The 13,712-nt window shown below is 39.7% G+C and overlaps 1 protein-coding gene across 2 annotated transcripts; it reads right to left on the bottom strand.

The window, feature by feature from the left end:
* Positions 1-425: 425 nt before the first annotated feature.
* On the bottom strand, positions 426-9,997 carry LOC104426732 (cysteine-tryptophan domain-containing zinc finger protein 7). Of its 2 annotated transcripts, none has more exons than XM_010039876.3 (13): positions 9,362-9,997; positions 8,571-8,643; positions 8,349-8,479; positions 7,870-8,253; positions 6,419-7,776; positions 5,781-6,217; positions 3,895-5,690; positions 3,666-3,817; positions 2,636-2,796; positions 2,022-2,182; positions 1,138-1,848; positions 827-989; positions 426-738 (listed from the first exon to the last, which is right to left on the bottom strand). In XM_010039876.3, exons 1-11 carry the CDS (start codon positions 9,530-9,532, stop codon positions 1,654-1,656), a joined length of 5,019 nt encoding a protein of 1,672 aa, XP_010038178.2. In that variant the 5' UTR covers positions 9,533-9,997; the 3' UTR covers positions 426-738; positions 827-989; positions 1,138-1,653. The 2 variants fall into 2 exon arrangements, with proteins under 2 accessions (XP_010038178.2, XP_010038179.2); XM_010039877.3 differs by having other exon boundaries at positions 2,022-2,155.
* Positions 9,998-13,712: the final 3,715 nt, after the last annotated feature.

Genomic DNA, 13,712 nt, shown 5'->3' with positions numbered 1-13,712 from the left:
AGCACACAAACACACAGTGCACTATAGACAATACTTTTTCGCTGTCAAACAACCCATTAACATTTTGGCCAGATCAAGTTCCATTAGATCTCTTTGGCTGATGCGATGTGATCATCATTTCACATGAAAAAAAAAAAAAAACCCTCAACTCCATAGTGCTGACTCCGTTTAAAACCTCCAAAGGGATACAAAGGTCAGACAATTTATCTGGGAAAGAATCAGATTTGGTTCTCAGATCGGATTGCTACACCATTAACATGCTCCCAAAACTTCATATGCCCACAGCGACAGATATAAAAAGCAAAACCACTGTCAAAACCTTTAGATGCTCTCATTTCGACTTCAGCAACATTTTTATGCGCCCAAAAATTTTCAGGGGACACCGCAATCTAATTTGCACAAGCATTAACTGAGAGTGCACAACAGAAACTAATCAGGACATCACATTCTTGAATTGATTAAATAAAGAACTTCTCATATCTATTTCTACTGTCTACAAAGGCCAGACTAATCAAATGAAAAATTATGTTGCTATCATAGAGATATAATTACAACTATGTGTACATACCTATCATAAAGTTACATCGTCTTACAAATTGGAGAGAGAATGGTTCACCCAACAGCCTCCCCATGATCTCGCTTCTAATTCTAACACCTCAAAGAATTAGGATGTTTGGACAAATACCTATTTAATAGTTTTGTCCCTGTTCAGCTAAAGAAGTTCCTTTGCATTAGACACTGCAGAAGGAAACAAAGTCAGGATGAGTATATTTCAACGCACTAAAAATGTCGAAGCCAATTCGTCAAAAAGTTCAACTACACGGACCTCCCAATAGTACAACCACAAGGGGAGAATGGGAGCTTTGCGTTCACAATTACTGTACAATCTCTTGACACCATAGAGAGATCCCGCCTTCCCTTTATTCATCTTATTGACATCAACAATTGGTTAAAAATTCTCATACTGCACTGAAAACTCTAGAAGTGACCTGCACAAATTTGGACATATAGTCAATAAAACAAGCAAACATGCTTCTGTTGGGGGGCCATAGGTTTTTTTCTTTTTCTTTTTCTTTTTGTGGGTGTTCACTGTTGGGGGGAAGAAGCGAGCATTAGCTTTACAGAAGTAGAACTTACCAAAACAATGTAGTTGTCTACCTTCAGCTAATACACTGGTAAGGGATTGCGCGCTGGAAATGGTCTATACAGAGACAGTATATACATGCTGGCAGCTTCCCAAACTTGAGTTGTTTTATTTAACCACAATAATTCAGCAGGCCGAAAACTTATTCCCGCAAAACTATGTATACGGATACAAATGATGCTTCATCAATTGTGACTCTGATATGAACCTTCAAAATCATCAATAAATCCTCAATGCATCTCTAGATGACAATACCAGATTCTTCACCACTGGCAATCAAGTGAGGAAGCAGCAGATGCATTAAGAACCATTAATCCGTACATTCTGCGAATTCATATCTCAGACTTTAAGGGAGGTCACTGAACTGTGGCTTTTTTGTTTTGCAGATTTAACCATTTAGTTCAGGAACTGAATCGAAGACCAGCCTCCCTTTCATTCCCCTCTAGCTCGACACCAGTCGATACAAGCACCAAGCAGCGTGTACTCATGATTTTGAAAACTGAACCCTTTTATCGGCTTATAGCCTCTGTTGCGAGGCGTACGAGTCCCAGCAGTCCCTCTACATCTTGGAAGTTAAAATCAAGAGCCTTCTTAATGCACGAAATACCTTCCTTGGACTGAGCATCCGCTGCTGCAGCTTTAGCAGCACTAAAAGCAACCCGTGATTTTTTAGAAGCCTCCATTGCATTGTTTACATCCTGTGCCTGCAGAAATACACATTTAAAGATCTTAACATTAAAATTATAAAAGTACGACAGTCTAAAAGCAGCCATGGAAGCACAACATATTTAGCCATAAATTTTAGCTTTAGAATTTTCCAAAATACCAGCGCAGAGGAAATTTGACATGGTATCTCAATCTCATCATGATCACTTACGAAACTGAGTAACCGGGTGAAGTTAGACTTCATCCGCATGGAAATAAAGTTATTTCCAAGAACTTGAGGAGAGCTCACACCCTTGGGCTGGGCAACTTTATCAGCTGTTGCTGAGTTGTTCACATTATCTACATCTGATGCAGAAGAAGAAGGAGACTCGCCTGATAAAATGGTCAATAAGCACCAAAGTCGCATCAAAGGCATTGCAATATCCAGTTTCTTCTTATTGATCAGAACAAAATCATAGTTTGAAATCACAATGCATTGAAAATAAAAGGGAAACCATATAATGTGATTAGTTGGAGCAATATAATGGTACAGAAAGTTAACATGTCAAGCTCTGATCCCAAAAGAAGAAATAAAGAAAAGAAAAAACAGAACAGATGAATAGTTTTCACGGGGAAGTGATGAAGGCCTCGCTGCACAAGGATTTACAAACTACATGAGCTATTCAATGATTTAACAGGAAAGCAACTGGAATAACCTAAACCCTACATGACTGAAAAGGAAATCAGGTTTTCATTGCACATATGCACACACGCACATTCAGAGAAACAAGCATAATCTAACACAAAAGCAATCCATTATCAGGATGAGGATATCATTCGCAATACCTTGAGGATTTGTTTTGAATGCTGGCAGCAACTCAAGCCGATCTCTGCTTGCAGCAGAGTTGGATGAATAAACTACTTTCATATATGCTACTTCCATGCATTTGTAGGCCAAAGCAGCAGAGGCCATATCTTTGGACTTCTCATATTCATGGGCACAAAACCTAAGGATTGCACAGATACTAACTTATCAAAAAGATGAGGAAAGAAGCCACAACAATCCAGGTTTACCAAAGAAGAGGGCCAGAAATGAAATAGGACACCGTAAATGACATGCTTTTGCTTCTACGTGCTACCCTAGTATAGAACAATCTATACAGACTTAATAGACCATGAAGAGATATCAATCCAGATTCATGAAAGTCATGCACTCCACAGATAAAATGACTGTTCAACCATACATGCCGGTTCCCCATGTCATAAATACTTTTGGCAAGGATCTGAATTGCTTTAAACCAGAAAGGAAAAGCAACACCAAAACCAGATTTGGATAAATAGAGGAGTAACTCTACATAGAACAAGGATGTACTGAAGCGATCAGAGCTTCTAACACTGAAGCAGAAGTACATGACTCATGATAGGCTGTCAAGTAGGGTAATCAATGAAGCCTTATACTGAACCCCAGCAGGTTGATTAAGAGGTAAGCATGCTTTCTTTTCTTCTCAAGGCCTAGGTCTCTACCACCACAAATTGTTCTTAATGCCACCCAAGTAGAGTGGGCAGGTGTGATTCAATTAAAACCAGTGCGCATGGCACAGGAAATGCACAATGGATATCAGCCGAGTGCTCAATGTGCACCGAACACCCCATTGTTATAGACACAAATTGAAGCCTCATTGCAACAGATTAAACCACTGTCATCAAGTTATGTACCATTTCTTCAGATACAAATATCTATAAGAAAGGCTAAAACAAGAACCGATGGGTAAGTCACTGGAAAACTTTTGGAAAAGCTTTGATATTCATATCATTTCTCAACATCGAAAAGAAGCACATGTGCTGCAAAGTATAGGGGCCAACACTTGATACTTACTCGCACAAATTTGCAGTGCTGCTATATACTGATGCTGACTGATTCATCTCTCCATGCTTTGTACTGTCGCTTTTGCTAGATTCGAACAAGGATGCTCCATGAAGAAACTTGAGGGCTGCCTGGAAGTAAAGACCAGTTCTTTCTCCAGAGGACTGCAAAAATGGAATGTAGCTAAGACACCAGAAGATAGGGGTAGAGGTACCCTTTTAAGAGAAATAAATACAAGTACCTTCAGACGATCAGCAAGATGTTTCAGATCTTTCGCCTCTTTCAAAGCCTTTGTTGCAGCTTGGTTTGATAGATAATCTCTTCTAACTGGACTCTGGGCATCGATATGACGAACCCCATTTCCATTGGAGGTGAGTCGTCTTGAACTCTGATGCTGACTACCAATTTCCTTATCTGCCTCCGCCATTTTCATCTTCGCCTTTGATGCAACATTACCTTCAACAGCGTCTGCTTTTGCAAGTCCTGCTTCATTTCCCCTAAGTGGCAATGGAGCGACTGCAGAGCGAGATCTCATTATCTCAGTATGACCTGCTCCTGATGGTGGCACCAGAAGTGGCCTCCCTCTTTGAGATAAATTTCCTGCTTGATCAGCTTTATAAGAAGCTAACCCTACGGATGATTTTTCTTCATCCCAATTTGAATTAGAAGGTACATCCTGTGTATGCCCAGCATCTAATTTCACATCTCGATCCTCGTGCCCTCTCAGATTCGATTGACTTCCTCTTGAGGTCCTCCCTCTCGATTCTCCAGCAGAATCCTTCTTTTCAAGCTCTTTATGCTCATTCTCCTGAAGATCTATATTGTAATCCCTGGACATTGCTTCCTTTAAAGACACAGTTTCTTGGAAGTCATCAAAAGAGATCTTAGTAGTCTCAGCATCACTTCGGTATTTGGAACTCTTGCTTCTGTCCTTGACTTGTGAAGAAGAGTCCTTTCCAGATTTCTGAGAATGATACCCACTAGCAGGATACAGGTCCCCATTCTCTCTGTCATTACTGCACTGGTCTGAATCCTGTTTTTTACTCGGACAAGGAGTATCCTGATCATAATCAACTTCTTCTTTAATAGATTTGCGATTAGTGACTTCTGGAGAAGGCAGAGACTGTCCTTTTGCATTGCCAGCAGAAAAATCATTTCGAATGGCATAGTTTTCACCTCCATTATCAACATCAAAGCTCCTTCTCGGGCTACCGATGGGAGGCAAAGTGGCATCTTGAGAATCATATTTCTCCTTGAGCTTTCTAGTCACTGGAGTAAGCTTGCCAGGCTTTGAACTTCTAATAGGAGATGAAGAAACTGATTCTGCTGGAGAGCCTCTTGTATCCTGGAGACTTCCTCTGCTTTTACGGGAACCACAAACCTTAGAAGAGCTTGAAGTGGCTGCAACAGGTTGTGAGGATTTTGCTTTCTTTTTCGCAGGATCTGTGTCCACACCAGCCAGATCATCTTCAAGCTGTTGGTTCCTCATCTTACTGCCCCCTTTGTCAGATCTACTGCTTCCTTTGCATAGATCAGATTCTTTTCCTTCAGACTTGGAAGTTCTTGGCTTCTTTTCTTTCTTGCGATCGATCTCTCTGACTGGAACCTCACTGTCATTATGTTCAAAGTCCATACTTGGTAGAGATTCTGAACCAGTCTGGGAACCATGGATGTCCCTTTTCTTCCTCTTTTTTGTAGCTAACTCTCCTTCATAGGAATTCCCAGCTTCGAGGCACCCACTATCTGAAGAATCCCGCACTTTGTCTCGCGGATACTTGGCAGAGACTTGAATCTTCTCAGCTGTGTTGGATTTTGAGACCTTCAAAGCAGTTCGGTCATCCAATTGCTGATTTTTCCCCACAAAAGCAGGAGATCCACTACTAGAGCTATGACCAACCTTCCTTGTAAAACTACCATCATCTGACCTCCAATCTTCTTTAGCATGCAACACTCCTTCATTCTTGACTTTCTTTGAAGCCTTAAGGTAATCTGGCTCAGTTTCCCTCTTTCTACTGGACTTCAGCCGATTCCCATCACCTGGTCATTATACCACTGCGTAAGTAACAGAGTTTTGACCAGAAATATTTCCAAAAAAATGCAAATTTCTAGATTAAAAAAAAAATTTACCTCCACTGGAATGTCGCTCGCGTATTTTATGCTTATGGCCGTGTTTCTCTGCTTCTAGGTCATGATTCTTACTTAGCCGCCGAACATCAGCTTCATTCTCCAGAGAAGTCCCATTTACATCATTTAAGCTTCTACTATTAGATGATGCAATGAGCTTTTTCTCAGAGTCTAAAGGTTGAGCAGGACCATCTTTGTTCCTTGGAAAAGATGGCTTTTTTATTCCATGTTTCTTCTTTTCACCAGAAGATAGAGGTAGAGCTTGAGGACTACAACTTCCCAAATTCTTATTTAAATCCTGGTAGGAGGCAAAGTTTAGGCCCATCACATCAGAAGTAAGAGGAGCACTTTTTTGAGCATCAGGAACAGGGAGACGAAACATTTCATATATTGCTCTTGTAGTTTCTTCCTCGCTTACACTACATCGGTTCATCCCAGACCTAAACAAGTCAAATGAGCAAATTAGTTGTGGAAGTAGACCAAAATTGGATAGATCATGGAAGCAATGTACACCCTCACTACCTCATTTATTATAAATTAAGCAAAAATCATTAGCTCAAATAAACATATCAAGCACCTTATTTTTCTATAATTATTGGTTTAAATCACAAGAAGAAAGATGCCACTTGAAAGGAACTTACAGCCAATCAAGCATGCTACAGACCCACTTCTCAGGCAGGTCAATGGGATTTTTTCCAAATGGTAGAAGCCGCCATTTTCGGCACTTATCGCAACCCACCCAGTTTTCTCGTATTAAGACAGGAGCCGCAGTAGAAGGAGCTGCATCACCAGTGGGGTTAACTCCAGAGCCAGAGCCTAAATGTGTAGCTGTATTATACTCTGCTTCTGATGTGGACGCCATGTCAGTTCTCTTGCTACTTAATCTCTCCTTTTTCACGTCATATCCTAAGATGCCTTTTTCAACGGCACTAGAGTCCTTCCGCCTTTCTTCAGGGGCCATTTTCATCAGCTGATTTTGACTTTCTTCTTCTCCACACATATCCCCAAAGAAATCTTCATATCTCTCCCTTCCTTTTCCGGGTTTTTTGGCCCGTTTAGGGTCCTCGCGCCCACTTCTAGACTTAGAATTGTCTGTACTATGGCTCTTGTTATCCTTGGTCACAGATGTTGAACCACTCAAGCTCTCTTTGGATGCATCTGCAGCTGCCGCACCTTCATTTTTAACTTTCACTTTTTCTTTCCCATTAGAAGATGGATTAACCTTTCCAGAAGGTAAAGTCAACCCATCTTTGTCCATATAAGAACCTTTTTTAGCAGTAAATTCACAAGGACTATGTGTCTGAACCACTGGCTCAGCTGAATTATTCTTTCCCCTTATGATACATAAGTCAGGTTTTGACTCCCGAACATTTTCTTCCGCACTAATACCTTCTTTCCTGGAGTGAACGGCAATATCATCAATGGCAGTTCCTCTTTTATCCCTTGCAGGTTTCCCAGCACCACGAGCCTTGGGCTTCTCAAGCGAACCCAATTCTTGACTAAACAATGGTTGTGTACTCTCTTCTGCAGCTTGATCAGAAAGGATATTGTCCAATGCTACAGTGCTGGCTTCATGGGCACCATAAGATTCCCCAGGTGTGCTTTTCACCATATCACCTGGAGTGCCTATGTTAGATATGATTGGAAGCTTCAAAGTCTTCAAAACTAGTTCCTCACATGCCTGCGTGTCAATGTCCAATTCCATCTTGGGTGCACTGGGTGCAGCATCAGCACTGCTCCGAGAGCCCTTACGGCTTTTTGCCCCCTTCAAATCCTCATTTTTTCTTGATGAACCCGATTTCTTTTTGCCGATCAACTTTTTCCGATCCTTCGGACAATTAATTCCATTTGCCTGCATGCCAGAGCTTGCTGGATCGGCACTTGAAGCAGGCCCAGTCCTGTGATCAGATGGATGCTTCTCTTTTATGGTGAAAAAAACAAGATCGTCCGCAAGTGGTGATAGCAGCAAATCTCCATGCACCGGGTACGAAGTCATCATCTGATCCACCGAATCAGTAAACATATTACAACTAACCTCGAAATGGCAATTAAAAAACTGGTACATTCAAAAAATGGTCAGGAAATTATTCACCCTTAAAATACTGGTGGGAGACTCAAATGACGTGTCATGGGGTCCATGACTCATTCCCTCACTTTCAGAGGGGCTATCCTCCGTCGATGAAGTTGGGGAGACATCAAGGCCAAGACCACTGTATATTGCAGCCCTTTTCTGTGTCGACAAGTTATCCGCACCTACTTTGATTCTAACCTTCAGCATTTTCTGATCAGACAAATTGGCAGACTTACTGTCAGCATATTCTACAGCCTGGAGAGGTGGCATGCACCCATCTTGCTTAACTGACTTTTCCACATTCGTTTTCTTCCTTGAAGTGTGTGATATGGTGGCAGCAGAAACAGGTCGATCTCTATTCATATGGGCAGCGGGCAAGGAAACTGAAGAATCGTTGCGCAAATCCTGAGTCAAAGCAGAATTCTTTAAGTGCTAAATCCAGTAGTAAAAGGAAAACCAAATTGAAAAACAGGTTTCTCTCTAAGGAAAACACTCTCTACCTCTACATTCGAAGCACATGTCGACCGTGGTGTACCATAATTCTGACCTCTGGGTGGAGATTTTGAATGGGACAAGACAGGAGACCGCCGGTCAGCTGGTAAAAACGAACCGTAACCACCAAATTTTGCCCCTGTGGAATACATATCCCCAAAAACTTAAGGTTATACACATCCGTCATTCTTGGATCACAAATAAGTATCATCTTTAACTTTTCCAGTTACCCAAGTTCTCAGCTGATACCCCTCCTTCAAAATCTTTACGGAAGTGTCCCAGCACATGCTGAAGTTTCTCTCCCTTCAAAATTAAAAGAGCAACGTCAACCATTCCCCAGTAATTACACGGTAAAGGGGACAAGGATACATAGGAAACCAATCCTGAAGACACTTAGACAATTGACCAAAAGAATGAAGGAGACAGAGTATCGGTTTATACAAAGATATAGCCATACCCATACTGTACCCAAAAGTCTCATGAAGAAGAGGAAAATTACTTCATAATCCTATCCACCATTCTTCCTCTCTTCGTACTAAATTTTTTTCAAGATCAAAAACTTCGCTTAAGTAAAAACCCTTTTCCAGCTAAATACCTTTCCCCACACACATAAAACTGCTGGGAATGAAAATGAGAACGCCAACAACAGCTAGACAATATCCTGTGCCAACATATCTTTCTCCTTCTCAAATTAAATCGTTCCATCAAGTGTTCTTCATTACCTCCAGATTCTTAAGACTTAGCCTCGTATAGAATGCTTAGAACACGTTTGGTGAACAAGAAACTCAGTCCAATAGCATCCAAACCCCGTAGCAAGAACAAATCTCTGTGCCATACAGACACATTTAAACATAACCACCTATAAAAGTGTCTCCAGCCCACAAATGGGAGGTAAAGTGGACCAAATATGGCAAGTCAAATCCTAAAATCCAGCACTTGTTAAACACAAGAAACTCCCCACAATAAATGAACTGGTTCAGAGAATGTAACAGAAACGAATACAAATTAGAAAAGAACTCACAATGTAAGATAGAGAAACATCAGGGTCTATGCCGTCATCGAAACCATGACCGTTCTCATGGAAAGAATAAGCCTCGCCCTCCTCGAGCTCTGTATCCTCCATCTTTCCGTCGCCTCCAAAAGATCCTAGAGCTAAACTTTTTCTTGCATCTCTGTTTCTCGCGGTAATCATCAAGGGGCCAAAAAAACAGCAAAAAAGAAAAAAAAAATCAAAGAAGCTACTCAAGAACCGAAAGCTGTCTCCTCTAAACAACAAGAAACCTTCGACCCATTATCCAGCTCCGAGAAACAAGCAAGACCCAGCTGGGGATTCCCCAGCTTCGATCAAAATCGAACCTGATCAAGAACGCAACGCCCGCCCCCCTCTCCTCTCCCCTCCCCTCCCCCAAAAGAAAGAACCAAAAGAAAAATCCGAAATTGCTTCAATCAGAACAACCCCTCCAACCAAAAACTCCGCACTAATTGACCAATCGACCTGCTCGAGAAGACGCTCCCCAGCTCCAGTGTGCAGATCGCTATGGCGTGATCTACAATTCTCTATGTGGGTAAGAATCGAATTAGCAGAGAGGAGAGAGAATCAGAGAGAGAGAGAATGAAAGAAAGAAGAGAGAGAGAGAGGTCTCTCTGGTTTTGGTGTACAGAGCAGCCGCGTTATTTTCTTTTTCCCCTTTTTTTAATTTTAACTCAAATTTCCTTTTTTTATTTTTTTGTTCTCTTCTCTCTCTCTCTCCGTGCCCGAAGCGAAATCATTACATTACGCAAAATCGCCCTGTATGAATTCCATAGAAGACCGACCAAAAAAAAAAAAAGTCCACAGAATTGGAGACCGGACTGATCCGAACCAACCAGACGGCGAGAAAATCATTGCAAACGGAGACCGGTAAAAAAAAAAAAAAAAAAAAAGCAAACTTAAAAACGAAAAAAACGTTTTTTTTTTCTTTTTAACCCACCAGAGCTAAAGCCGAGGGATGTTATCCAAGCGTTCCCCTGCGACGACTTGTCCGAAAAGACTTGGCCCCCGACCCCGACCCCGACCCCGCCCCCCGCCTCCTCCCCTCCTCCACTCGCCCGTCCCAGCGCGTGCGTCGCACTCGCTCTCTCGTTTCGAACCCGTTTTGGAATTCTGAAAGCGGCGACCGTACTGGAGAGGGACGCCAAATCTCCCGCACGCTTTATTTTTTTTCGACCTTTTGAGCAGGGATTTGCAAAATAAACTGCCTGGACCGGATTAGATCGGCTGGTGTGATCCGATTTCTATAAATGTTGATCCAATTCTTGATTCTTAAAAATAAAATTGGTGTCTGGATAATCCGATTCTCTATTCTAAAGAACCAACAAATATCTCAATCTAGTTACAAGTAGTGAGAAAAAAGTAATAAAAAATAAATAAGATTAGATTGGATAGATAGTTTAATCCGGTTCATGGTCTTAAGACCAACTGATCTGGTCCTCAACTTCGATTTTTGCGAATCAGACTGGACTATGAACCAATCACCCATACTTTCTAGTTTGTGCCACAATGATGTCATGAGATGGTGTAATTGCAACATGTTTTGATTGGACGAGTTGGTTTTGGAGTTAGTCATGCATGTTTTATTGGGGAAATATGCTTTTTGCGAGGAACAGGAGGCCATCGCGGACATGTAAAATGGAGAAAGAACTAGGAGCGACCAAAGAGGAAGTTCTCAAACAAGAAGAGCTTGACTCCTAAGGGGAGATAAGCCATTTGCACAATTATCATGGTATCTCTAATTTAAGTATGGGGTAAGATTGGCAATTCTATAAAAGCGAGACAAGAGCCAATGGTGGCTCAGAGATATAGATTGCCAGATGTGATTTTGAATTTTGTAAGTTTGCTTAGTGGGTTCGTACCAATGCTAAATTGAAGGTTTATGATTTTATTTGTTGATCGTGTTATGAACAATTCCATCTAAAAATATGAGAAAATCTCTCTCTCTCTCTCTCTCTCTCAAACTAGTGACATGGAGACGAATCTTGATATTTGAATTTTTAAATGTTGCCGATGCGCGTTGGGTTGCAATAATGTCTATTACATTATAGTTATGACTATTACACGTTATGGTTTTTGCTTGGAATAGCAGTCATTATATTGTAAAATCATTAATTATGGCCGTCACGTCCATTAATAACATCAATTTATAATCACAATCGCATTGATATATTGCAATTTATAGTATGAAATAATTTAATAACATATCATAAACTAATATATCCGAGATATATTATGCTTAAGTATGTAATTATTTATTCGTAACATCGTAATTAATAGAATTATTAGAGATTATCTTCGGATCATTTGTTTTTTTTCCTCATTCTTTAAATGATTGAGGGCACTTTAGATCAATCCATATTCGTCCACTTTCACATTGTCCAAACGTACAATACCATAATTATAACATTCATTAAACCAAACTAACAGGATGGTCGGTTGTGACGGTTCTATCCATTTACAATTGCAGCAATGGTCATCACAGCTTTTAACTAAAATTGCGGTTAAAATGCCCAGCGAATCTCTCTATCGGATGATGGAATCTCATTTATTGCAGCCAATTATTGCATTATTCGGGTCTTGAATGGCACTAATGCAGAGTTTAAAAGTATAGACAGGCCGTTTCCAAGTTTGACATGTTGCTTTCTTAAGAAGGTTAGCTTTTTTTTATAAAAAAAATATCTATCACACGCCCGCTATAACGTATCTCAAATCAATTTTGTAAATAAAAATTGACACTAGTTTCCTTCAAATTATCAACATTAGAAAATTACAATTATTTCATGCGAAAATGATGATACTGATAATAACGCGGATCCTAATAACTAATCTTTAAATGGTTCCAATTTTGAAAATTTTGGAAGAAGTTAGAGTAGATTTTTTTAATATTGGAGTAGATTCAGAACTATAGTGAAAGTTTTTGATATCGTATTAAATGAATAAAAAATTAGGGCAAAATTATTATTTAATTTTAAAGTTGGGAACTTTATAGGGAAATAATCCCTCTTACAAGACATTGCACTTTAAGTTATTGAAACAGGTCGCTTTTAGGTTATCTTATTACGTCATGTGTCGTGGTCGCAACGGTGGCCCTGGGCATTGGGCACTCTGCTTGGAGCCACAAACCGTCAGCGCGTGTGGCGAGTCTCTCCAGCACAGGCGCGTGGGTTTGACGTGTTCTTAAAAGTCTGCGATGACCTCCGCCTGCGTGGGAAATCTCGCAGACGTCTGTTCTACTGCGGGGAGTTAAAAAAAAGAAAAAAAAAAAGATCTGTTTAGACGATACGGTTTATCTCTTTGTTTTCATCTTCTTCCTTTTTTTTTTCTTCACCATTTTGAATTTGCAAGCCACTTGATTTAGGAGGAAATTAAATTTGTTACGCATAGAAAATGATTCGATCGAGAAAAGATCCTCTTTACTTTCTAGCTGTGATCTTTCAAGAGACTAAAAATGTTAGTGGATATAAAGATATATTTACTCCGATGATGACTGATTGGTGATTTTATGATGATATTAATAAAAAATTTAAGTATGCAATAAAAAAGAAAATTGGTCGTATTCATAGTTGCGGAATATGCTGTAAAAGGACAAAAGATAGCGTGAGCATTTAAAAATTCACAATCATCATGTTAACCAAAAATGATCATCAAAAAATTATAAATTTTGAACTTTTAAAAAGAATTCACGAAAATCCACGTCTCCTGTCAATGAATCATTAGAATCTAAGCTTATATTATTTGAAAATAAAAATAAAAATTTAGAGAGGGCCCATATAAGGATTAGTGACCATAATTAGCTCATAAAGTTTTCGCATTCGCTGGAATTTAAATTCCGATCTCGTTGTCTATAAGCGACATTCGACGGTCGGACAAAATACTGAATGCAGCTCCACTTACATCCATCGTGCCCCTACATGTTAAATTAATTTTCCTACAATAATTGAAATTGAAATTCTCATAGATTCGCCTTTCTTTGTCCGTTTTGTTGACTTTATCATGTATTCACGAGTGAAATTTTTCTTGGTACGTATGAGGGTCGTCGACATAACAAAACCTTAACGTATGGTGCATTTATTTTCTCGAAGAATAAATGATTTAGCAAAATATTTTCCTAAAAATGATTATTTATATAAAAAAATTTAATAAATAAAAACATATGCCTAAAAATATTTGTGGAGGATGAAAAAATTATTTGTTCATTCATTTTTATAAGCAATATAAACCATCATTTTTTAGAAAAAAAATTAATCATTAATTTTTGCTAACAAACAAAGCCATAAATTTAGATTGGAAATGGCACTTTTTAAAAACCTATCATTACTTCAATTAAAATTCTTTGATG

The sequence above is a fragment of the Eucalyptus grandis genome, chromosome 11 (assembly GCF_016545825.1).
Source record: "Eucalyptus grandis isolate ANBG69807.140 chromosome 11, ASM1654582v1, whole genome shotgun sequence".
In the NCBI taxonomy this organism is placed as follows: Eukaryota; Viridiplantae; Streptophyta; class Magnoliopsida; order Myrtales; family Myrtaceae; genus Eucalyptus; species Eucalyptus grandis.
Note: the sequence above shows the minus strand (reverse complement) of the source record. Positions and strands in the feature narration are given on the sequence as shown.

What these genes read in the sequence shown, in the direction of transcription:
- LOC104426732 (XM_010039876.3), bottom strand. Translation starts at nt 9,532, where the DNA reads ATGATTACCGCGAGAAACAGAGATGCAAGAAAAAGTTTAGCTCTAGGA. An exon ending in GGTATCAGCTGAGAACTTGG is followed by an intron (nt 8,480 to 8,570) that starts GTAACTGGAAAA and finishes TGTATTCCACAG; the next exon opens with GGGCAAAATTTGGTGGTTAC. An exon ending in ATCTTGCTGATCGTCTGAAG is followed by an intron (nt 3,818 to 3,894) that starts GTACTTGTATTT and finishes CCATTTTTGCAG; the next exon opens with TCCTCTGGAGAAAGAACTGG.